Source organism: Scaptodrosophila lebanonensis, unplaced genomic scaffold, assembly GCF_003285725.1.
Source record: "Scaptodrosophila lebanonensis strain 11010-0011.00,11010-0021.00 unplaced genomic scaffold, SlebRS2 tig00001410-arrow-pilon, whole genome shotgun sequence".
NCBI classification, from domain to species: Eukaryota; Metazoa; Arthropoda; class Insecta; order Diptera; family Drosophilidae; genus Scaptodrosophila; species Scaptodrosophila lebanonensis.
Window position 1 is genome coordinate 4,466,381 of NW_022060738.1, and position 27,731 is coordinate 4,494,111.

General features: G+C 35.4%; 1 protein-coding gene across 1 annotated transcript in view; it reads right to left on the reverse strand.

Annotated features, from left to right (window-relative positions):
- Nucleotides 1-27,731, reverse strand: part of LOC115630479 (probable G-protein coupled receptor 158) — a 43,327-nt gene that overhangs the window by 10,830 nt on the left and 4,766 nt on the right. Inside the window, exon 3 of the mRNA XM_030527059.1 lies at nucleotides 10,391-11,316. Coding sequence (XP_030382919.1) covers nucleotides 10,391-11,173 — 783 coding nt within the window. The 5' untranslated portion in view covers nucleotides 11,174-11,316. The remainder of the gene's footprint in view (nucleotides 1-10,390; nucleotides 11,317-27,731) is intronic.

Here is a 27,731-nt window from a genome sequence, read left to right on the forward strand (position 1 = left end):
CATGTTGCCACATTGCGTATACGTTATGTAGCAATTCTATGCTGCGATATGAAAACAAATGAATTATTAACAACAAACAATCGTATTTATTAGTGAAACAAACGCATACACGTGTATGTATGTATATATATACATTCAACTGCTATGCTTGCTAGGCTGGCAAAGAATTTTTTATTTAAATGTAATTGCATATTTAAATTGCAAAAGTTTTAGAATAGTTGATACAGAGTAGACAATTGCATTTTTTATATTTCTGTAAACTCGTTAGCATTGCTTCCGAAAAACAACTACAGCGGGCACGAAGTATGACTGATCTGCTATTTACATACATCAGATACAGAAATAAAATCCGCAGCCTATGTTCAAAGCCAAGCTTGAGACCGTTACGAATGACTCTAAATAAACACTCTTCACTCTAAGGGTAACTGCACGCTACTCTCTGTATGTGTCGCTGATGGTGAGTTGCATAATTCGACCACGAACAAGAAGATCCTTTAGCGAAATAGTGTACAGGAAATAATAGAACCTGCCTAGGAAACAAGAAGCTCAAAAGTCGGCTGACTATATGACCCTGAGTCCGAGTAGGTGTTTCATTTTCTAATGTTCTGAAAGCCAGAACCTAAAGAGACTAATCCGGACCACAAATCGCACCTTAAACAAAGCATCGCAACATAAAGTTCGCCAAGTTCACAAAGTAATACCAAAACTATGATGAATTGCATGTCCGTTTGCAGAGAATATCCATGCCTGATTCATCAAATCACTTGGGACTTGTGGATGATTGCCTGACCCACTTGCGCATCAAAGTCAATTGACTATAAAGTAAACATATTACGTGTGTGTGAACACAATAAGCGCAATTGCGCTCCGATATATATATGAGCTATGAATCTGCTGTCTAATGGCCTTGTAGAGATTCGTGTTCATATCAAATCCGGTATAAAAAGACAATCTAAATGTACGCATTACTCAAGAAATCATAAAATAATATTGTCAATGACGATTTCGATAAATGAAATTTCGAGTAAAACGATTTTCGACTGTAGAACAAATTTCGAATCTTGGAAATGTATACGACATTGGAAAGCCTTAGCTCAATACTTGATACTAATTTCTTCTAAAGTTCTTTGTAGGTTCTTTAGTTTAATTTTTGGCAGAAAATAAAAAGCAGAACTTATTTTATACTGCTTTTTTATACCCTGTACCCGTAGGGTAAAAAGGGTATATTAAGTTTGTGCAAAGTATGTAACATACAGAAGGAAGCATCTCCGACCCCATAAAGTATATATATTCTTGATCAGCATGACGAGAGAAATCGATCTAGACATGTCCGTCCGTCTGTCCGTCCGTCTGGATGAACGCGAGGATCTCAGAAACTATAAAAGCTAGAATAACCAAAGTTGGCATCCAGATTCTACTAGGTCCGAGTAAGGACGAGTTTATGTTTTTTTTTTTAATTTCCCCCCCCCTTCCCCCGCTACAGAATTTCGTCAATAGCGTCCACATTTCAAATGCTACCTAAACCAAACGAACCAAACATAATTAATATATAATTGTCTACTGTTGTTCAAAATTTTATTCAATTCGGTCAATTCTAAGAAAAGTTATTAGCAAAACAAATCCTCGCCAGTACAACCCCCACAAACTGCAGCAACAAGTTCGCTCTTCTTCTTCCTCTTTTTGCTGCTGCTATGGGCGCATATAACTCAGTGACGGAAGTTTACCTGGGTACAGGGTATTACACTGTCGGGCTTGCTCGACTGTAGCGTTCGCTCTTAATATTTCTCTGTAAAACTGATTGATTTTCAGAAACGTTTGATCTATAAAATAAAAATAATAGCAGAGCTTTAAGTTGTTTTAAAGGAAATAAACAATAAACATAGAACTATATATTTATAAATTATGTAAATTATGTAATTTCAAGAAAATTATGCAAAAATAATTTATTTCAATTATTAATGTTGAATCTACTTTTGATTTCCTATGCTCTGCTGAAAATTATGCTTTTCGCTAAAGACTTCAGAGTTTTTCATTCACATTTGCTTCAAATGACTTCTTTTTTGTTTATGTATCTTCGTAATACTTGTACAATATATAGTAATTATATATCATAACGATAAGTTTGTTCATTTTATTTTGTAGATATAGAGTAAATTTTTTCCTTTCACGTTATATTAAATTATTATCATTGAGCGAACCTTTGGAATGCACACACGTAGATGTCGATGTAGATGTGCGGATATACATAACTACTTGTATTTAGGAGCAGGAACTATGCAAAGTGTCAAGCACACTCACACACACTCACATACACATGCACAAACATCCATCTGTACATACATTTGCAGAAGGAAGCACTCATGACGAGCTTTGGAAATGAAATCAGTAAAGCGCGCTTTACTTGGTTTTTAATGTCCCCCTCCCCGTTCGCCCTTCCGCCAGATGGGCAGGCATTCGCACTCGGATATGCCAGCATTTGGCATGTAAAAATCTTACTTATGACCATAAAAATATTTACATGCGCATCTACTTACCCAGGCACACAGACACAGCTACATGCGAGTACATGTGTATATGTATATACATACATACATACTCGTACATACATATGTATGTCTGCGGTAGCCCTGCTTGCTTGGCTTTTGTTCGTTGTCATTTGCATGTTTGCTGCTCCCGCTTGTTCTTCGTCATCTTCTGTTTTTTCTTCTTTTTACGCTTTGTGCTTAATGAATAAAATATGTCAGCTGCTTTGGTTTACTCGACCGACCAACTGACTGCCAGCTTCTCTACGTATATAGTATATTTACATAGCTGGCTGGAAGACTGGCTGCTGTTGTCACTCGGCAAGCTTATGTCGAGCGCACAAATAAGTATGCAACATCCTTTATTATTTAAAGCGAAAAATAGCTTAAGCCGCCTGCCACCCCCCTCCTCTTACCTCCCCTAAATGCCATTGATGCTCAACACTTGCCCTTTCATTTTATCTCGTTGTAGTTTTTAGCATTCATTTAAAATAATGAAATAATGACATATTGTATTAAATGCCATTTACTCAAGCTCTGCATGCTTCGGTATTGAAATATTTCGGTTGCATGCAGACGTTTTTACATTATTTCTGATTGATAATATTAAATAAAGCATGTTTGTCAGTTGTGTAATAAAAATATTTCGTGTATACATGGCCTAGGTGGTGGACTTATAGTTCATAGAAGAGGATCCACATAGAACGAAGCAGATTGTAGTAGTTCTGCCAGATACCGAAGCATTCTAGAGCTGCAGCAATATACTCGTATGTATTTATAAGTTATTTCGCATGGATAAGAAACAGTATATTTGGGTTATTTATAACTCATTTCTGTTATTGTTTTGACAGCTAGAATTTATAAACCAATTTTCAAATGTGCGAATGTATGTGACTGCTAGAAGGAGGCGTGGTAGACACCACAAAGTATTTACATATTCATGATCAATATGAGGAGTCGAATCGATATAGCTTTCTCTATTTGTTTGTTGTCTGTTCGCCTTTACAAACACAATCATTTTCGAGGTAGAGCCACCAAACTAGGTATTCATAAGCCCTAAGCAGGACAAGTATGTGTGTCCTCACAATTAGTTATTTTCTAGAACCCTTGAACATCCTGGGAATGCTTATGTTACGTTTACTCTTGCTAAAAATAAAATATGATCTGCCAGCAACTGTTGCACTTGTATGTGTAAGTAAATAACATATTCTCGTACGTACATATTTTGTTCTATTATTACATATATTTCTATTTATTTTATTAAAAAACGAATAAAAAAGATATCATTTGTTTTAAAAGGACCCAACACGAATCCAGCACTACATTCTCGTTTTTAAAAAAGCATTTTATTTATGTTTATTTTACGTAGAAATAGAATATATAAAAATTAAAAATAAAACCTTATAAGCTGAGAAGGCCTAAGTAGGAGAAATCTAATCAAATAGTAAATCAATAATATCTAATAAACGCCTCCGCTCCGGTGGGGAACTGATAAATTAAGACGACCTAAAAGGAATGAAGAGTCAACATTACCGATAATTAGTTTGTGGAAAAACATAACTTCAAGGACAGTTCTCCGATAAGCCAATGAATTAAGACTTATGAGCAAAAGTCTGCTTGAGTAAGGCGGCAGACAAAGGTTTGAATCCCAGTTTAAGCCACGAAAAACAAAAAGACGGAATTGTTTGTGAACAGACTCAATCCGTTCCTGATGCGTTTAGGAATAGGCCGCACCAACGAACTGTAAAATAGTTTAGGGATCATTAAATTCTTTGGACCAACGTTCAATGAATCCAAGAACCCCCTTAGCCTTGTTCTTGATAGAATATCTTTAAATAAATAATAGAGAGTACCGAGTTAAAAGTTTGTAGTCATAAACCCCCCCAACCGCTTATGCTGTAAAGTGGAAAGTGCTCTAAGCAGTCTGTGCGAGAGGACCAGGTTGTCTTGCCATGGAAAACACCTGTCAAAAACAAAACTTGTGCCATTCACAACAAGCAAGAGGAAGGAAGGTAAAGAGGCAATGCTTCGCTTTTGCATTTTTGACAAGCGTTTTGCAAATATTTATATTTTGACCTAGCACATATATTTTGTTTAATATTTTAATATGCATGTTATACAAGAAATCAATTAGTTGCTATGGTTGTCAAAATAAGTATGTAACTAAAATGTGCTGCTCTGCTTCGGCAGTGAATTAGACAAGTTTTAGTGTCTCTTAACTCCACATATCGTGTGACTATCAAGAAGATAAAAGTTAAGATGGCATGCCATTTACGATAAGTATTCACACATTTCTACTGCGAGGGCAATGAGTCTTTAAATGTTTATAAACACAAATGACACAGCACGTGCATGCAAGTACTACAATATAGAATACTCGTAAGTTAGAAGAAGTCATTAATACCCTGTGCTCATCATGGTCGAAACAAAGGCAACCAAACAACTAAACAAAATACAACAAACGCATAGAAACCAAAACAGGCACATAAATTAGCGCAACAAATGCAAAGCAGAGTCCAGTGAAGCGAAGCCGAATGGAGCAGAGCGGACAGCAAGGACAACAGCAATAGCAACAACAACAACAACAACAACAACAGGAGGAGCCAAAGTGAAAACGCCGCCCAAAGCAACAACAATAGCTCACTGTCATTCGACAACGTGCTTGTTGTTGACCACAATGAAAACAAAAGCCATTCGGCCAGCCTGTGAGGAACAGCAACCACTACAGCATTTTGCAGGAGCAACAACAAAAGTGCCGAGGGTGCCATCTGCCAGCTGCCAGCTGTTGTGCCTTCAACATCGTCGCCATTGCCATTGCCGTTACTGTCGCCGTCGCCGTCACCATTTTGTTAAGTGACTACGGAAACAACATGTGCGCCATTTTATTTATTATATATATTTTGTGTGGCTCGCACTCAAGATAAAAATCTGGTGCTTGCAGGCTCGTCAAATACCTTGATGGCAATTTACAAATTTGCCTGCCATTTTTTGTAGCTTTTGTTGCCGCTTATTGTGTTTTTGCTTTTTGTTTTTTGTTTTTGAATCATGCCTTTTAATTATTCGTGTGTACTGCCAGCTGGTCAGCAAAAGCAGGGCCAAACGCTTCAAGAGTCCGCTCTTGGCGCTGAGTAATTGTTACGTCAGGAATAAACGACGTTAGCCATCGATCCAAGTACGTCATAAGTGGGCTTTGTTTGCGAGTGCTGGCGTACATTCATAATCGTGCGCACGATATATACTATATATTTCTATATAAAAGCATTTACGCAATCATTTGTGGGTTGTGTGATGATTATGAGCAACAGTGTATGGTTTATGTGCAAATAAATACCACCAAGATACTATCTTCTATTTATTTGTCTAAAACCGTGACTTTTCAAAACATTATTAAAGATTGAAGGATTAGGAGATTTATCTTGCACTTTCTTGCAAAGCTAGAGCGGAAATATTCCTGCCTTGGTAAAAAATGCAATCTACTTGAAACCATACAAAGAATAAATAATCTTCAAAACCATTATTCAAGGATTGGTTTCAATTCTTGAATTTATTGGTTCCGACTATACCTACAATGTTATGATATGGAATCACTTGAGCATCCAGGGCCTTATTGCTGAAATAGAGAACCAATTTTTCTGACAAGGCCTTAGAGGATACAGTGTTAGTTCAGATTTGCATTTACTAAATAACTCGAAACATTCTCACCTTGACTTTTTGCCCCCACAATAAATGGAAAATGTTTATTGTTTTCATCGATTAGAGTAATTAAACTAAGCTTATTTAAGTAAGTTCTGGCGTACCTCAAGATAATCATATTGGTGCTTTTTTAGTAAGTGTCTTTATAAATGGGCTCTTTCTATTTTTTTTTTGCATTTTTTTTATACTCATGGAGTCTAGCTATAGTGTACCATATTCTTGAGTGGTGGTGCTTGGTAAGCCACTTGAATCTTAACGGTTCTAAATGTGGGATTGTAAGGTGTATGTATATATGTAAATAATTACTTTTAAGATGCTTGTATATATGAAAATAACTAATTTTACGATGCATACATATATGTAAATACCGAATAATTATAAGTGGACGTTAATGTTCAAATCATGTACAAAATTAAAGCATATGGTATTACTGAGAAACGTAAAGATATCTGATAAGGCGCGTTTAAAAGAGGGCGGCAAAAAAGAGTATCTAATCGTTCCTAGCTTAGAAGTGCAAAAAACTATTTGAAAAGATTTTTGGAAGTGTAAACTATATGTGAAGATATTAAGAATTGTAAGCATATGTTAATATATTAAAAAGTTAAAAAAATAATAATTTCCTTCAGAAATTAAAAAGTTGTAAGGAATTGTTTTTATGAAATGGTCAATGCCAAGGGTTAGCCTGTCTTACTATTGGGTCCACCTGACAGCTTCTTTAGCTTCTTCATGATCGTGTACATGACTTCTAATCGGATCAGACGACAGTCACTTTTACGACTTATACGAACTATTACAACGTTTATTAAAGTCGAAGATATGGGAGGACTTTTTGATTCCATTCTTCACATCTCTTCTATTGTAAGCAAGGCTAAATGGTTAGACGTTGGCACAACAAATAAAATAATCCCTATATCACGAAGCTACTGTACTCTGGTATTCCTGTACTTGAATACTTGATGCTTAATGCTTTAGAATCGAATTGAGTCGGCTTAGAAACAATTCCACATTCTGGCTTTTCTTAATTAAACTTCTTAATTATCTCAACCATCCTTTGCTGACAAATCCAAGAACTGTTCTTGATTGACAAATTGATTGTTGGGGGTTTTGGATTCCTCTGCCACTTAGGTTGTCTAAGTTTCTCAACAATAGATATTGTTTTCTTCTTCTAAATAGATGTACAATTGACTTTGTAATTGACACTAATTTTCGTCTTTTGTGTTCTTAACTGAACCCTCTTCTCCAGCTATCTCTGTATCTTAGCTATCTTTGGAATCTGACCACAGATGATATTCAAAATAAAACTTTAAGATGGTGGAAAATGCCAGTATTCTAATTCAAATGAAACTTGTTCATCTGAGAAAAGGTTGAGCACGCCTTACACCGAGTGCAAGATATTTATAAGTCAAAGGAATAAGTCTAACTAATTACCTCAGAGTCCTTTGTGTGGTGTTGTTTTCATCAAACCGCCTGCGCACAAAATAAATATTTTTACTTGTTGCATTGTTAAAAATAGCAAACTCGAACGCTCGTTGAGCCTGAGACTGAGCCGGATCCGGAGCCTGAGCCTATGGGTGTGGACCCACGCATGTGACTAATGGAAAGTCAACAAATGGAGGCGCATATTCGCGTTTTCGCGTTACTTTAAGGCTCTTCGCATGCAAATTCAATTAAATGGCGGCAGCGTGCCCCTCCCTTTGTTTCGTGCCCACTTCATTAGCATGTTTTAATTAAGTTGTAAGCTATATTTGCACATTATATATATGTACATATACAAGCACATATATATAGTATATGTACATTTGTTTTATATATAGACACGCACGCGTATGTCACGCTGTCAGCATCACAACTCTTTGCAATTCCTAAATCCCTGCGGTTCATGTGCCAGACTTTCCAAACACACCAACAACAACAACAACAACAACCCCTTTTAGCAAAGCAACAAAAAGAATGTGTATTTTATTTCGATATCTAGGTATGTCTCTCGCTCCCCGCTGCGTCTTGCACGTTGTGGCTCACACGGCGTATGCGCAAGATTTTTACGACTAAGCGGCAGAAAATCACAATTTTGTCAGCTTACAGAGAGGGCGGGGGGAGGGGGCTGCGGTACATGCCACTGCTATTCCTGCTAAATCAGCAGTTTGGAACATCGCAGGAACTTTATTGATTAAACGGGAGGCAAAGGGGTCGCCCCAGTTATCGTATGTACCGTCAACCCAATGCCAAAGTTGGCAATTTCCACGTCACATTAATTATGTGTGTGTTTGTGTGTGTGTGTGTGTATGTGTGTGGTTGTTTGTGTGTATGGGTGCAGGCTGCACTTTTTCTCACAGCCTAATCACAACCCAATGCAAATTTTCATGCTGCCATTAACAATTCAAAATGTTAAATTTAGAAGGTTGCATTTAATTCGCTTTCCATTGTTCCAGTTTATAAATAAACACCCCTAAAAATATCGTTCGTAAAGCTATATATATATCCATGGACTATCAGATAATGCCACCGCGCTACTCTTATACTATATTGTATGCATCGAAACACAATTGTAATGACAACTGATTTTATTGGATACTATTTTTGTATTCCCCGTTTGATTCCTACAAATATAGAATGTCACATTTGGACCAAATAGTTGTCTATTTAACCGTTTTGAGAGTGAGACTTTCTAATGAGTATACTTTTTACAGAAATAGATGTATATTTTGTACGGCTGCGTATGAAAAACAAAACATATCTGTATGTATATCTAGAATGATAATCGATCACCTTGCCATTAATAATCCAGGTTTGTTCGATCCCTATGATCACACTAGGAAACATTATTCAAATAAAATATGGTTCCATCACGAATGCATTTATATACCCTGTACCCGTAGGGTAAAATTGTATTATTAAGATTGTGTAAAGTAACATGAAAAAGGAAGCATCTGCGACCCCATAAAATGTATATATACTATATTCCTTATCAGCATGACGAGCCGAATCGATCTAGACATGCCCGTCCGTCTGTCTGTATGAATGCGAGGATCTCAAAACTTTAAAAGCTGGAATAACCAAAGTTGGTAACCAGATGCTCCTAGGTCCGAGAAAGGACGAGTTTATTTTATTTTTTTCCCCGCTACAGAGTTTCATTGTATACAATTATCTATTTTTGTTTCAAATTTAATCGAAATTGTTCAATTCTAAAAAAATTATTAGCGGAACAATTTCAGCATCAAATTCGCTCTTCTTCTTCTTCTTTTTGCTTCATATACAACTCAGTGCCGGAAATTTGGTTGGTTTCTGTTTGGCTGCTAATCAGAGAAATAAAAATACTTAATTCTTTCGACACCAAATTTATAGCAGTCCTACTTTCGCCAAGAGGTTTTATATTAGAGAACATATAGCTTTTAGCTTGGCTGGAATATATGTATGTCTTTTACAAGAACTTCTTCCCTTTGGGTTTTGCTAGATTATTAAGATTTTCATTATTTATTAACAATAACATTTCGAACTTGAAAGTTATGTCACAATCTTGCATTTTCATTATTTGTCTACTTAACCGATTTAAGAATGAAACTGTTCAATGAGTACAAGTATAATATTTATAGAAATAGATGGATATTTAAAATATAAAAGATGAAACTGTTTGCCTAATTATTTTTAAAGCAACTGGTTTTCAACATTTTTATTCAAGCAGCTAAGTAGCAAACTGTTTGAAGATCCCAATTAAAAATAACTTAATGTCAATTTCCATATTGAAAACGTACATTGGCATTGACGATCCTTGCTTTTTTTTTTTTGACAACACAAAACATTTAATTTTTGGATTTATGTAATTGCTTGACCTATATAACTTTATCCAGCTATTTGGTTTTCTAATCGCGATTCAAACGGTGCCAGAGCAAATGGGAAATTTCTAATACTCTATTAGTACAGGATAGAAAACAAATAAGCCCCCAATTAAGCACTCCGGAAAAATGTTCTTCAATGCCCAAGCAGAGTATACAAAATGCGTTTGAAGCCCATCGCACAAAGATTTCCTCTAATGGTCAAAATTCTGTCTTGGTCAGATATATCAAAAGGCGGTCACACCTTAATATATACTCATTTAATTTTATTCCCCTCCCTCTCGATAGATATTCCCCCTAAGAAGGGGATGAATTTGGATGCTGTATTTACAAATTGGCACTCACCGGCTCAGACGGTACCTCCTCCAGCACTTTGGGTTCACATTTCTCCTCTGCTTTTGGACTGGCCGTGGGACTAATCGATGCAGTTCTTGTTGTTGGTGGTGCTTCTGTCGTTGTTGTTGTGCTTGTGGCACTGCGCTTGCGCAGACGTTCAACGCTGCTCAATGCGGACACTACACTAGCCGTGGGCGATAGATCTTCAAAATCAAAGGAGGCTGCATTCCGCAGCTGATAGTTGTTGTTGTTGTTGCTGTTGCTGTTGCTATTTCTATTGCTGTAACTATTCAGACTAGGAGGCTGCTGCTGCAGCAGCGACGCTTCGTATGCATTCGCATTGGCATTCTGTCGCAGCTGCGCCCGCTTGTAGTAGGCCAACAAGGCGCTGCGACTGCTGCTGCTGCTGGCGTGCTCAAAGGGCGAGCTGAGGGCGGGATGGGGCCCCAGCAATAACAACAACAACAGCAAGTGGAGAATGTGCAGTTGGGAACAACAATTGTGGTTTGGATTGTTGTTTTTGAAGTTGCTGTTACTACTGTTTTTTGTTGATAAAACTTTTGTTGCTGTTGCTGTTGCTTCTGTTGCGTTTCGTTGGTTTTCATGTTGCTTTTTCAGGTGGTCTCTGTTGTGATAGCAATTGCTTCTGTTGTTTTTGTTGTTGTTGTTGTTGGTATTTATTTGAGTATTCGTTTGATTTTGGTGGCATTTTTGATAGTTGCTTTGATGCATTGAACTTTGAGCTTTTGGCTTTGTTTTTGTTTTTGTTGCTGTTGCTATGCACAGTTCCATATCACTGACGTTAATTTTGTTGTTGCGGCTTCAGTTGCTCTTGTTGTTGTTGTTGTTGTATAAAAAGTTGCAGCAATATGCTCAGACAGCGGCAATAGTTGAAGGCTATGTATATAATTTAACGTGTGACACAGCGCGCACATCTGCAAATGAGAAAAGTTGTATTTAGCATTGGAATTTTGCCACCAAATAAAGTTTCGTAAACTAATTTAATTTTATCGACAATACAAAATTGTGCAGACGCACTCAATACAATTCTCTGTAGCGGTCATGGCTGGATAGTTTATCATCCAATTTCTAATATTTATGCGATAAAGTTGGGTTTATTCCATTTTAAAAATATATATTAAAACTTTGAAATTGTGATTTGAAATAAGGAACGATTATTAAATCTAATTTTTCCTCAAAAATATTGATAAAAATTAAATTTACGTTTAAAGAAAAATACCAAAATAAATTGCAGAGATCTTAAGCCGTTTTACTTTACAAAAAAAAACATGTTTTAACTTAAGAAATTACAAACATAAAGTTTATTATACCTGCGCAAAATAAAGACTTTCTTGCCGCCTTATGCAAATATTTACATAAGACTAGATTATTGTGTATTATCAAAGAATAAGACAAATCGATATAGCAAACTTGAAAAGTTTTATGCACCACACGTAAATTTAAACAATTACACATAGAGTTAAATATTTTTAGCGTCGTTTTATCAGCACAGTGTGTTTTAGAAATATTTACTATTTAAGATAAGTAGTACTGCAGTTTTTATTAAACTATGATATGATATTTCGTATACCAGCATAATATACAAGTGTACTCGTATATATGTACTTACACACATTTCTATTAGAAAGCTTTGTCGTTATTATATACGAGTATATAGACATTTTTCATTTCCCTATTTATTCAGACCTTATTTTCAGTCGGACATAAAACAACTACCTGCTTTAACAATACATTTAAAAAAACTAGACTGTTTTTCGATGACTTTCCAATATAGCTATAACAAAAAACCAATAATGTGCCTCCAACGTATACACCGCACTACATATGCATACAAAATATATACACTTATGTATGTATATGTGTGTGTGTGGGTTCTGTACAGGGCTCATGTGCAATTAACTTTAACTGCATTTATCGTAAAAATTACCGTTTCATTCGATTGGCTGTGGTGGCCGCGTAATGCAAACCCTACGGCCAGACATGCCTGCACCGACACACATACGAGTTCACTACGAACCACTACGCCAATAACAATTTTATATCAACGCAAATTGCAATTTAATTGAAAGCACAATGCCAAGAGCCGTGCCACTAACGTGGGCGCTGATGTCCACGTTGCTGTTGACGTTAACGTTAACGTTGACGTCGGCGTCAACGTCAACGTCGACGTCATCTCTAAATGTGTGACAAAGAGAAAGAGCAGTCGGCAACAGAAAAAATGGAACGGTAAAAATACAGCGCGGACTCCCAGCTCAGGGACAGCAACACTGGGCGTGGCACTCGGTTTACAACTGACGCACGGCACCGGCACCGGCACACGACGCTCAGCAGCAACGATTTTCAAGTGGCGCCTTGTGGTATGCAATAATTTGCGGGCTTATTTGTGCTTTGCGTATTTGCCCGCAGCAGTGGCGGATTTCAAATCATATTTAATTGCGCATTGCGAACGATTCGTTCAACTCTATTTCTATTTTTCGTGCTGCTGTTGCAGTAAGCGATTAATTAAAATTTAAAGCGATCGCTAACAATGGCCCTATAGAATGCAGTAACAATTATTGTTATGCAATACGTTCGTCAAATTAGCCAGCCATAAAGCTAACGAGTAGAAAAGTGTAAATGTAAAACAATTGCACACTAATTGAAATTAATGTTATATTTTGCACACAGACATCTCAGCTGGCAGCACAAAATAGAGTACAGTGAAACATCTTAATCTCAAGATGCAGTTTCCAAATTCATTTGATATTGTAGATTCAGTTCATATTTCCACATTTTATAAAGCAGCAGGGTTTTACGGAATCTATGAAATTTATTTAATTAATTTAATTTAATCTTAAATTTTGAACAATCCAAATAATTATTTAGTATATTCTTAATATATACTGATTGAAATAAAAAAGAACTAAGGATAGGACGCTTTGACGCTGCAGGAACCTTCAATATTGTTTTCCAATTGATAAGTAACGAATTCTCCATATAAATAAATATAAATAACATAGGTATAGCTTCAGCATTGACATTAAATTAAAATAAACTGCAATAATTACCACAAAAATTAAACTAAATAAAATAAAATTTGTTATATTTTGTGCAGTATTAAGCTATTTGAAATACAATATAGAATGCCACTAGATGTTTGAGTAAAAGTTTAAACGTTTTACAAGTAGTGTTGGATGTGGATTGTGAACGTCCGTTGACATGCTTCTAAAATTAGAATCTAAATAAATGACTGGGGAAAACAAATTAATTAAAAGTATTAGTATAATGTTGTCAATAACAATATCTGCTAAATTTCACGTAAATTTATCAATCTTTGGTATAGTTGAGACTTAAGTAAATAAGCTATTACTTTAAAAGATGGAGAAGGATGTGTCAACGCCAATACATTAATCAAATATTAAGGTAAATTCATTTTTTAATGCTATTTATTATTTTAAAACACATCGATTTGGTCGAAAAAATATATTAAACTTATTTTCACCATATTACTTGTATAAACAAAGAAAAATTGCATGTTCACATTTTAAAATAAAAATACAAATAAAATTAATAAACAAATAGTGTTTAAGTGATTCTATTGAATGACCTCTGTAGGAATCACAGACGTACCCGAGCTGTCTTAATATACATTTATGGGAATGTGTGTGTTTAGATGTAAGTGCAGTATAAACAAGTCGTGATTACGTGATTTGGCCAAGTGCCAGCAGTAGAATATATGTAGGCTTGTGTAGTCATGGTCTCTCTCTTATTTTTCGTTTGCCGTTGTTGCCAAGTTTTTAGCTGATTTCTACCTGAGTGCCTGCTTGCCAGCCTGTCTGCTTGTCTGCCAGCCAGCCTCACCTTGACACTCGCTCAACTGCAGCAAATGTAAGCAACGTGCTTAGTGGGTGCATCTCTATATACTTAAGCTGGCAATGTACTATATAGTTAGAGTATGTGCACATGTATGTGTTTGACAGTTTATATATGTGTACGATTTTCCTGGCAATGGCTTAGCGTCGCGCGCCATACAATTACGTTTTCAGTTTAGAAAACTTTATGTGAATACAATTTTCAATTAAAATACACAAGTTTACAAAGCCAACAACAAGTACGGAGCAGTGGCAGAGGCAGGGAATGGCATGGCAGCATACTTGAAAATGTTGTAGCATACTTTTCAGCAAAACATTGAGTTGTTCCTTGTTTCTTGATGGCAGCTGTGCGATTGAGTGCGACTGTGACAGTGGCATGACAGGCAAACAACCGCAGCATGTTCGTAGATATTTCTGTGGCAGATATACATACATAATTACACACTCTTGGCATGCAAATCGGTGCTGTCTGTGCAGCACCAACAGCTGCAGCAACGCAAAGTTTTTGTGGAATTGCAAAACTTGCAAATGGGCTTAAAATCGACACAATTATTTTTCGCTTTTGCGCTGGCCAACCAAAATAGACAATTTAATAATTTCGTTGATTGGATTGTGGCTAAGATAGTTTACATTTAACAAGCACGATTGAGTGCCACAACTTTCCAGCACAGCCTATTTGCCAAATTTATATTTTATGAGTAGGTAGTAATTAAAATTATTAGGAAATGAACATATGTATGTTTGGATTACTTCCAAATGTTTTTCATTACAATTGGCTTTTACAATTAACATATTGTTAAGTCAGCAAGTATTGTGTAATAAATACTGATTTTTTATATTAGTGTACCAATTAATTGTTATTGAAAATTTCCTTAAACTTCGGAGAGAGAAATCTAAAATAATCGCAAGTTTTTTTTTCCACAATTTTCAATTTTATAAACAAAGCAGCAGTATAATAACTAAGAGTGATTTGGCCACTGATTCTAAAGAAAGTGGTACATCACAATTGTTCCTAAATAATATAGAACAGCACTAGCTATGAACTTTTATGTTATATACTTATTCACATTTGAAAGTAGAGTGCAATTGACGACTTTAAATATATATATTTATTTTAAACTCTCTCGAAAGTCCTCATTGTGAAGAACTTACATTCACATATTGATAACATATTTTAACATATTGATAAATTTGATTTTTTTAAACTCCCTCCTGAGTACAGAAGTGTCAGGACCTTATCTAGCAACGAAGTCGTTTGTTACACGCTAGGGCCTTAACGACCCGTACAGCGAAAAACAAGACACTTATTCAAACGACTTCAACTCAGATAAATCACATTCCGATAAGATACAGGAACTGGCATACGTACATGTACTCGTATGTATGTCTGTGTATGTACTAGTCCTTTTAGCATATTAATTCATATTTGCCCATTATATTTGGGTTATTTGTAGAAAACTTGTCTGTATCCTGTGTCTGGGCCTGTGCTTTATGCGCTTCAGTTCTACATGTGAAAACTCCTCCTGCTCAACGTCTACCAATACATAGTAATAAAATAATAATAAGCTAAAAATAGCGATGCGCGTCCTTCGCACGAGCGCCCAAGCTAAAAGCAAGACGCAGGCGAAAATGGAATAATATTGAAAGCAGGAGCCGGGGCAAATGACAAAGTGGAGAATGAAGAGGCAGTTGTGTGGAGTGCGCCAGACAAGAGCGCGGCGCTTTTCATTAGACAAATGTTATTTCGCTTGTACATGCCTGTATTTATTTGTTTGCTTGGACACAGCTACAGCACACACACACACACACACACACACACACCCACACACACACAGACGCAGAGACACATTGCCAAGCATAAAACAATCGCACAATGCGACAACATGCCCACGCACAAAAAATGTTTAACAATTAAACAATGGCAAGCAACAAGCAAAGCAATTGCAACGCCCTCGTCTGCCCCTCGAGCCTTGTCATGGACAAATTATATACCGGCACGGCCTCCTCTGTCGTCTCTTCTGCTGCCTATTCTTGTACATCTTCTGTTTGCCTTTGTGTGCTCACAGCGCACGCTTTGCTTAAATAAGCTCAAGCAGCTGCGGTTCAGCGAGCTCCTCATGCCCATGACACCCCACCCCGACGTCCTTTTTTACACTGCACACTGGTCTACAGCTGGTTTCTTTTTCAAAGCCTTTAAGGCTAGGTATTTATGATAAATTCTCACACTTGTACAGCATTAAAGTAAATTCTGTTCCACATAACATTGATTAAGGAAAATCACGAAAAGAGGACATAAATATAACTTAAATAATATCGATCCTGGAAATGTAACTTAGTTGACTTAACGCTTAAAGCTTTCTCTGAAAATTAAAAAAATATAAAAAATACAATAAAATCTTATAACTTATGCCAATTCATGAAGAGAACTTCACATCTTCGCAGTTTAAGTTTTTTAAATAATAATTTCGAATACAAATAATAAAGGAAACTAAAAAATCAATAATTAACTTTATATTTAGTTATAAGAACATCAAATATAAGACTATTTAGCAGGCCCGTCTTTTGGGTAAATTGATCCTCAAATTATGAAAAATATATATATTCACAGTTTTGAAGGAAAAATAATTGAATACGCCACATACAGTACATTATAGCTTACAATGTTTTGCTTTATATCATAGGGTTTTTAGAGTGTAAGTATAAGGGTGTTGATTTTGAAAATACATGTAGTACATAATACTAATATTGTTTGGGCATATGTTCGAAATGGGTTTATTACACACCTTTAGCTTTTAATTATTTATATTTTATGGTTTAAGTATTCCTATTTATTCATACCTCTACTTTACCTTTTATTGCTATTTGTTCTTCTCCTTTTCTTTTTGTTAGGTTTAATAACGTCTCTGACTACTCTCTAATGTGAATCGGGGCATAGCTGGCCGTTTGGCAAATAAAATTCCCCACCAAGTCTGATTCCTTTCAGATATTTTTGTTATCTAGGCTCTGTTCTGGTTTAGTTCTATCTAGTACTATAAGTTCTCTATTGTTTTGATTTTTTGTTTCTCACATCGACAGCTCTGTTTGCCGACAAATAAATAATTCTGATAATAAATAAATAAATATAAATAATAAATAAATAATTTAAATAAAATAGCAACATCTCGAAAATGTACTTAGACTTCAAAAAAAAAAAAAAAAATACAACAGGAAAGGTTTCAGTTTTCAGAGATTCCCCGATTCCAACAGTTAGGAGACCCAAATAAATATGTATATTATAATAGTTGAGTTCAACCGCTTATAATTTTTCCCATCATAAATTATTAAATCCTATTTATTTGTGGTGACTGCTTTCTTTTCGCTACGAAGTCCGCTTAATCTTTGGGCTACTTCTGTGTAATTCCAAAGCAAACGAAATATTGAAATACAAAAAACACAATAAATTGAGCATGGAAATTATTTTGGATTTCTGAAATGTTCATCTGATGATGTGTGTTTTGAAACTCATATGGAGACCTGTTCGTGCTCGACCACTGTGCCGGTCTACAAAGCTAACAAATCAAACTCAGACAGCGTGCAAAAGTGCGCGTCTTTCCTTTGCCTTTGTTTGACATTTGAGCTGAAAAGCTTCGAGTAGGCAGCCCGAAAACACTTTTTCAATTTGGGATTGCATAATGAAGAAATGAAGGCTCGAATGAAATAAAGAAAAACTGTAAAGTTTACGCCGCTTGGCGCCATGTTGTGTTGTTTTTTCGTTACGTTATTCTTCCTTCTATTTTTTGTTTTATTTTGTGTTTTAACGCCTTTGGGGGAAGAACGCGGACGTATAGACACGAAATTAAAGCAGCCTCGCTTCAGTTTTGTTGTACAGCAAGTTTTTAATCACTTTCCAGAGTCTAGCGCCACGTAGACTGTCAGTGCCTTGGTTTCTGCCCCTCTAATAACCACCCCTTCTCAGCATTTCCCTATCTTTCTCCTCTTCCCTTCCGTTTTGGGCCTGTTGTTTTCTGTTTACATGCGCAATTTACTCAAGTGCTGTTTATGTCATTAAAGTCTAGCACAACTAGGCTGCATTGTCTCACAAAATTGTCTCTCTATGGGTTCTATGTGTTAAATTTTGATACCCTTTCGAAGCATGATTGAACACGCCTACTAATCCATTTGAAAAGGTAGCAGTTCTACAGCCTTCCTGGGAATCTAGCTCGCTTTATCCATTGACTAACACCGTCAATGATATAGATTTTGTATGAAATATCTGCATGATTTTGAAAAGCTTTTTAACATGAGTAGGTATTTTGACAAGTGACCTATTTTAGGAAGAAGATGTATAATAACATCCTTCACTAAAGTGGGTGTCTCTCATCTTTATTCAGGACCGGATTTTAGGCTGAATTTAGTCCGAGATCTAGTTTTCACGAGCGTTTTCCTCCGAAATTCCTTCGGTTCTAAGTCTAGGCTTAAGACGATTTTTATTCCAGTTATAAATGTGCATATATATTTCTAGTTTCTAGCTATATGCTTTACACAATCCATGTATACCATTTTTATCTTTTTTGCACAGATAGTTTGAGAAAAGTATTAGTATATAATAAACTGCATAGAAATACTGCTGACACAACTTACTCGTAAGTAAGAAAAGAGGAATGGCATTACTAGTGCCAGGCGGGTTCAATCTTTAATAATAGATTAAATGGCTAAGCATGTCATATTTTTTCAAGAATGATCTACATTTCATTTTAATCTGCAAAATATTATTTTTTGGAACCTTATTGCATTTTTAAATCTATAATTTAGTACATTCAAGTGTACATAAAATATGTAGATACGCGTATAAATCTTACACACATTAAAGAGCCCTTTCCCACGAAATATGTATATCGTAGGATACAAAAAAAAATGCAATGAAGCCGCGATAAATCAGCATCCAAATTCAGAAAGTGCCTCTCAATGTAGAGTGTAGAGTGTTGACACCATTCCTGATGATTACTCAAATGAAAATGTCCAAAATATAGCATAACATAGGGTATTTAATATTCGAATAGGCCAGCTGGTGGTTGCTTTTGTTTAAAAATAGTCAACGCTTGTCGTAATCTACTTGGCCTACTTAGGCTAAGTGAGCTTTTAGATAAAGAAGTCGCGTTCGCAGGGCATACTCGTACAAGAAGGAGGCACAGGCCACACGTATACATACTTGTACATACATATAAATATATACACACACTCGCTTGAATAGTAAAGACTGCGTGTGTGTGTGTGTGGGCGCGCCTAATGTTATACTCTCTGGCATAATTTGTTGCTTGAAGTGAAAAATTGTCAAAGACACACACAAGAAATTGAACTTTTCGAGGTCATAGGTTTTTATTAGCTTTGTTGTTGCAAAATATGCGCGCGCACACAGCAACTACAACAACAACAGCCAGTGGTCACAAATACGTATACTTAATATTTACAAACACACACATATACTATGTTTTTATATTCGAGTGCCTACATAGTACGAGAAATAAGAAATGAAATCGAATTTTTATTTTCCATAACAATGTCACATTTTGCAAAATTATTTACAAAACCGAATTTGTGATTGTTTAATTTTTATAGGTCAGATCCAGCATGTGGTCTTCTTGCCTTTTTCGCCGCGTTAGGGAAAAATGGAGCTATCGGAGCCCATTATTATTGAACTGTATCTATTGTAATATGACTTTTTAAGTGCTGACCATATTCTTTAGAATGGTTCCAGCAACAAGAAGTCTCTGTAATATGAGAATGCTAGATTCCGGAAATGTAATATCAGCATAAACTAACTTTCTCTTTCCTTTCTAAGAGCCTATCCCTTCAGTAATCTCCGGAATCTCCGGAATCTCTAGCCTTATATATCTAAATTTATTTGTTTACTCTTAAAGTTTTTCTTATTTTTGTTTTTTTTTACATTTCCATTTGTAGGTCTATTGACGCTTCTAAGTACACTGGACTGTTAGGCCGTCGAGTCGGATGCGGTTGTTAGATTTTATTGAAATTTTATAAAATTGTTCAAATATGGGCTTTAAATTTAAATTGTTTGTTTGTCGACAGAAAATAACAAAATATGCATGTATGGTAGGCCATGGGTTGAAAACAAAGATATCTTGGAATATAACAGATATTGCTTTTTTGAATTTTATATAATCAAATATTTGTGTTTTTAGTTTAAAAACGATAAAGCTTAAAATATATTGATTTTTAAACAACTAGAGTGAAATTTAAATTTGTAAAGAAGTAATTACAAATAAAAGCGAAACATTTTTCAAAACGCATAGTAGGAATAATACATATATAAGCTTAGTTAATTAACTGGTGAGGCTGGTGGCCTCTTCGGCTACCGCGTGCCGTTCTCTAACGTTCTTTAAACAGTTATATATATATTTTACTTTTAAGTATTCCCAATTAATAACTATTGGATTAACTATTAATTAACGAGCAAATGTTTACATCACATTATTTTTATTTTAAATTTCCAATTCAGTTTAAACATGAGCTCTTGAGCTTTGTCTGCCCACATACATGTACAAGTATATCTCTTTCTGTTGACTTTGGCGAAGCCACAGAGCCAACTGAAATCAACAGGCACAATTAGAGGAAACTTTTTGTTTGCCAGAGGCGGAAATGTCTAACACACAAATTAAAGCTTTAAAGTAAGTCGCTCTAGTCGTTGCCAGCCAGCTCGTCATTAAGTAACAGCCGCAGCACAACATAAAAGCAGCAATAAAAAAAAGTAAGTAAAAAGACGACAGTGGACAACGAACGGCACAGACATAAAACCAAACAATTGCTAAAAATCAAATGTGACAACTTTTACCAAAATTAAAATCAGTAAAAAGGAAAACAGCGAATAAGCGAACAGGCGAACAGGCCAACAACCGACCACACGACCATACGACCAGGCCAGCAGTCAACCACCACGGGCAAGGCAAGGAAACAGCACATAAAAACACATGGCAGTCAAAAGGAATAGAAGTCCAAATAAGAATCCAAGTCCTGGAGCTGGCCAGTGTGTGAGCGAGCTGGCGAGTCATTGATGCCAAACGGAAATGTGCGCACTTTTAAGAAGTGCACTAAAAATGGCGACGAGCACTTCCGCCGATGCCTTGCCCGGACTATGTGCAGACTGACTGCTTGACGGTCTGACGTTGACTAGCTTGCTCGCTGATTGCCGCTCAGAGCCGGCACAGCCACGACTTGCTGCTGGCTATCTCTTCAAACACAAACACACACACACACCCAGGCATTCAGACTTGTAACACACTTGCACACTCTGTCGGTTGCAGGCAAACAAGCACACTAGAAACAAATGTTCACATAAAAGTTGAATGATAGTTGCAGGCGAGCAAAGTTTTAGAGAAATAAAATAAAACGATAGGAGAGCAAAATCACGCTCCAAATGAAAACCAAAAACGGCAAAAAGTTACATGCGCTGGATTGCCAACACATTGGGCTGTAATCTGACAAACAAATGACAAACCCTTCAATATTTCCCTCTTCAGGCAACAGTACTCCTATGAACGTTTTATATTGGATCCTTCAGGCATTTATCCAGCAATTGGGAACATACAAGGGAATTAAATAATATAATATAATATAATATAATATAATATAATATAATATAATATAATATAATATAATATAATATAATATAATATAATATAATATAATATAATATAATATAATATAATATAATATAATATAATATAATATAATATAATATAATATAATATAATATATATAATATGAAGACATTATATAAGTTGCAAAATTATGGGAGATGCTGGATTCGTTTTTCACTTTTCAATTCTCGGCTGATCACTTTTCAGTTTCATAAATATTTTATTATTAACGGCAAGATAAAACTCCAAGTTGTAGTACGAGTAGAAGTTGAAGTCTGTGGCAAACAGAGCGGCTAAAAAATATCTAAAGTATTTTAAATGAATTTTATATTCGGGAATACCATTTGTATTATTATGTCTAATTTATTGTATTATTAGACATAAAAAATTTTTCGTATTTAAAAAAGCCTTTTTAGCTTATATATGCCGACAGCTTGTGTTCGTAAACATAAAATAAAATAAATGAATAATATAGATATTATATTTACAATTGGCATTAAATTATAACTTAAACATCTGCCGAATCAAATATTCTATTCTATTTAATTTATCATTTCAATTATAATTGTGAATAAAACTAATATAGAGAATTCCTATGGGTACAGGGTATAATTATAAAATACACCGTAACAGAGAGAAATAACAACATAAATATAAATATAAACACTTTTGACCAGCAATTAAAATTATAGACTGTACTACCCTCTGAAAACTTAACAGAAGACGTGCAGATGCCCGACTTTCTGCATCAAGGATTTTTAAAATAATCAAATTGTCTGCAGGATCTGCTAAGTCAAAAAAATAAATATCATTGTGTGCTTTTATACCCTGTACCCAAAGGGTAAAAGGGTATATTAGTTTTGTGCGAGTGTACATGGAACACACAGAAGGAGGCGTGGCAGACCCCACAAAGTATATATATTCTTGATCAGGATGACAAGCCGAGTCGATATAGCCATGTCCGTCTGTCTGTCTGTCCGTCTGTCTGTCTGTATGAACGCAAGGATCTCAGAAAGTATAAGAGCTAGAATAACCAAACTTGGTATCTAGATTCTCCTGAGCCCGAGAAAGGACGAGTTTGTTCATTTTTTTTTATCCACCCCCCCCCCCCCCCCTCCCCCTCTATTCGCGATTTTATATAACTCCCGTAATTCTTATTATTTTTTGTAGTCACATTAAATTAGTGAATATATATCCGTATACCAAGTTCCATTATGATAGGTTGATCAGAAAGAAAGTTATAGCCTTATAACCAGGCGCAATGCACACATACATACATATGTACAAGTACACAAACACACATAGACACGATTCTGATGTAAATGTATGTAGGCATGTATGGAATATTTTTATATTTAATTTAGTTATTTAATTAAATTAAATTAATTAATTAATTTAATTTCTTTTTTGTGCCTGTACCACACAGGGTATTTAAGAGTTCAAAGAGTAGCATTCCTTTCTTGTTTCGACTATTCTGTTGACTTTTTGATGTCAGTTAAACTATTAGAGATTCTAGATCTATAGTTTGCATACCTTGAACCCCCCTGATCAATAACTATCCATCCATTTGTATAAGCAGGAGTATCTTGGGGTGTATAAGAGCTTGAATCAGCTAGCTGCGTATTAATAATCTCTTAAGCTTTATTGCTATTATTATTATTCCGCTATTAGTTTTTTTCGTTACTCACGTATTTCTTGGAAAATAGACAAATTTTAAAATCAGTAGGCCGCTTTGATAGCAAGCAAAACCATTAACAACAAGAGAGAACGCTACAGTCGAGCAAGCCCGACAGTGTAATACCCTGTACCCAGGTAAACTTCCGTCACTGAGTTATATGCGCCCATAGCAGCAGCAAAAAGAGGAAGAAGAAGAGCGAACTTGTTGATGCAGTTTGGAGGGGTTGTACTGGCGAGAATTTGTTTCGCTAATAACTTTTCTTAGAATTGACCGAATTGAATAAAATGTTATACAACAGTAGACAATTATATATAAATTATGTGTGTAAAGTTTGGTTTAGGTAGCATTTGAAATGTAGACGCTATTGACGATTGAAATTCTGTAGCGGGGGAAGGGAGGGAAAATTCCAAAAAATAAAATAAAGTCGTCCTTACTCGGACCTAGGAGAATCTGGATGCCAACTTTGGTTATTCTAGCTTTTATAGTTTCTGAGATCCTCGCGTTCATCCAGACGGACGGACAGACGGACGGACATGTCTAGCTCGATTTCTCTCGTCATGCTGATCAAGAATATATATACTTTATGGGGTCGGAGATGCTTCCTTCTGTATGTTACATACTTTGCACAAACCTAATATACCCTTTTTACCCTATGGGTAAAGGGTATAAAAATACGATGCCAAATTATGGAATTATATGTTTTATTTCCAATAATTTAGTTAATAAGAATAATTACTTGAAATTTAATACTGTTTTTGATGTAATTATGATTGATTAATTAATTATGATTTTAATTATATATTTTTTGATTTATTATTCTCATTTTTGATATAAATAAAATATATTATATTTTCGAACTTTTATTAGATTTCTGGCACATTGATTGGGCGTTACATCGTGCTTTAGTCCCACTCTAATCTCCTAGTTCGGACAGTTTTGAGGCTAGCTGGAAAATGTTGTCAGTTCCGTAAACAAGCGTAATTTCACAAGTAATTTAAAATTGTATTTAAAGTGCTTTAAATAGGAAGTTGTGCTTAGTTATGTAACTTAGACTTGGACTTCGGTAACTTGAAGGTTTTCCCGCGACTGTTTGGCTCATTAGGGCAGTTGTTCGCAGCTTGTAAGCATGGCGTATGCTTAATATTATTACAACGTTTAGGTAATGAACTTTGCTGTACTTGCCATTGGCTAATTGCTAATGTCAGTGGATGTGCAATATACTTGTATGTGGGTGTGTCTTCAGTGTTATATAAGTTGGTACATACAAGTAGCTGCAGATTGTGGCAATAAATGGGACCGCCACTGCTTGCTGCTCACTTAAGCAGAAATGAAATGTTTGGCCTGGAAAAGGGGCAATAAAAATTGGTCAGAAAGCAAAAGCACAGATAAGCGCCAAATAGTTCACACATTTTGCTCTAGTCCTTGCCCTTGCCACCTTCTAGGCCCTCCACCAAATGCGCTCAAGCGTAAATATTAAACGTTTGCTGCTCATAAAATCCGGGGTAGGGAAGTGAGAAGACGGCCGACTTGACAGACCTTACGCATTCGGCATGAAAACGACTCCGGCTGTGATTCTGTGCGTATGTTTTTGGCAGGAACAGCTTTTGATGAAAGGAAATAAGGTAGCTGTAAGAAAAGTGCCCTCACTCATTGTTTGTATGTTTATTTTCATATTAAGCCAGAGATTGCTATAGACATGCATTAAACGCTTTTCAGTTTCCTAGCAACCAAACGGCATGTTCCGCAAAACAATAGAATATTTCTCAAATGAAACAATACACATCATTCGTGAGCAGCCTTGAGTGCACTTACAAGTAAACTCATGCCTTTAATATCCTTCGTATAACATGCTCACAGAGAAATATTACACACGATTAAGCTTCCCTTCAGTTATACTAGAGTCGAGCACCTAGGATATTCAAATTGAATTTTCAGCTGCGCAAATCTCAGAACATTTGAAGCGCACTCAACAATCAACATTCTCGTACCATATTGAAATTAAGCTGAAATTCAATGTGGCCAATATTCCTTAAATTTCAGCAGGATACACAACTAATTTTCCTTAAATGCAAGTGCCAGACAATTTCGCTTTATGAGGTGAATTAAACAACAACAACAACATAACTGTTACATATATGTATATTAAAAAAGAGTTGAATACAGTATTATAAAAATATAGTATTATATACTTGTATTATATTATATAGTATTATAAAAATACTTATTTAATTTAAACAGTTTGAAGCAGCCCAATTATCCTTATATTTTTCGCAATAATTTCCAATTAAGTACTAAGCTGGTTGCTAAAAAATGATACCAATAATCAAACAATATCTTGCAGTAACATCACAGCTTCACGCTTAATAAATATATTAAATTTTCTATTTCAAACCTTATATGGTTTAACTTAGCTTATAGGGTTTAACTCAACGGCGTCTTATAAGGAATTTTAAAATACAAAAATTAACATTAACAACCAATTCCATATTTTTTGCAGCAATGCGAAAAGGTATCAAATGATTTCTTAACAAGGAAGCTCCATCATTCGTATACCTTGTACGTAATATTCTCACTCTTTGTAAGTCCCTCTCTCTGCCGGCCTGTCTGTTTGTCCATATGAACAATGTGAACTTTTAAACCAGAAATAAACTACAAGCTTGGTGTGCAGACTTGCTGTATCCATACGCAGAGCAAGTTTACTACAAACGGTCAGGGGGGAAATTAATATTAGTATGTACTAACCGTGTTTCTGTGTTTTTCGATATCATCACGAAATTGTATATTTTTGAATTTTTACCTATACCCTGAAAGATACAAGGTACATTAGGTTTTTGTAAAGTGCAAAAAGGTAACAGGCAGAAGGAAGCATTTTCGACCGCATGTTCTTGATATGCTAATGCTTAGCAACCGATTCGATTGAGCTTTGTATGCCTGGCTAGCTTTGTATGCCGTCCGTCCGTCAATTTGAACTAGATCTCAAAGACTATAATAGGTATGCACGACACAGGCAAAGAAATAATTTAACAGCCTTTTAATGTAGAGAAAAATACAATGATTCATTTATCAGTCGTATTGAACCGGAAATGGACAAAAGTTTGTAATATAAGTAGTTGAAAATAAATAGTTAGTTATATGATTAATATATATTTTCACCAATTCAACTTTAAGTTGTTCTGAATTTTCTATTCGATTTTAATGGAAGATAAGCGTAATATTTGATTACACATTTAATATTTTTATACCCTTTACCCATAGGGTAAAAAGGGTATATTAGGTTTGTGCAAAGTATGTAACATACAGAAGGAAGCATCTCCGACCCCATAACGTATATATATTCTTGATCAGCATGACGAGAGAAATCGAGCTAGACATGTCCGTCCGTCTGTCCGTCCGTCTGGATGAACGCGAGGATCTCAGAAACTATAAAAGCTAGAATAACCAAAGTTGGCATCCAGATTCTACTAGGTCCGAGTAAGGACGAGTTTATGTTTTTTTTTTTATCTTCCCCCCCTTCCCCCGCTACAGAATTTCGTCAATAGCGTCCACATTTCAAATGCTACCTAAACCAAACTTTGCACACATAATTAATATATAATTGTCTACTGTTGTATAAATTTTATACAACATAAGACATATAAAATTTTATTCAATTCGGTCAATTCTAAGAAAAGTTATTAGCAAAACAAATTCTCGCCAGTACAACCCCTCCAAACTGCATCAACAAGTTCGCTCTTCTTCTTCCTCTTTTTGCTGCTGCTATGGGCGCATATAACTCAGTGATGGAAGTTTACCTGGGTACAGGGTATTACACTGTCGGGCTTGCTCGACTGTAGCGTTCTCTCTTGTTCTTCTTCAAATTAAACATAAATGTAATAGTTTTCATACAAAGACGCTTCAAATATTTTATTAAATAAAATATGTGGCTAATTGTTAATCAAACTAAAATTTCAAGCAGATTATAAATTGACCAATAATTGATTTCATTTTTTTTTATTCTTAAGCATTATTTGATTACACAGTTAATATTTTTCTTAGTCAAATTAAACATCAAATTAATAGTTTCCATACAAAGACGCTTCAAATATTTTATTAAATAAAATATTAAGCAAACTAAAATTTCAAGCAGATTATAAATTTACAAATAGTTGATTTCATTTTTTTTATTT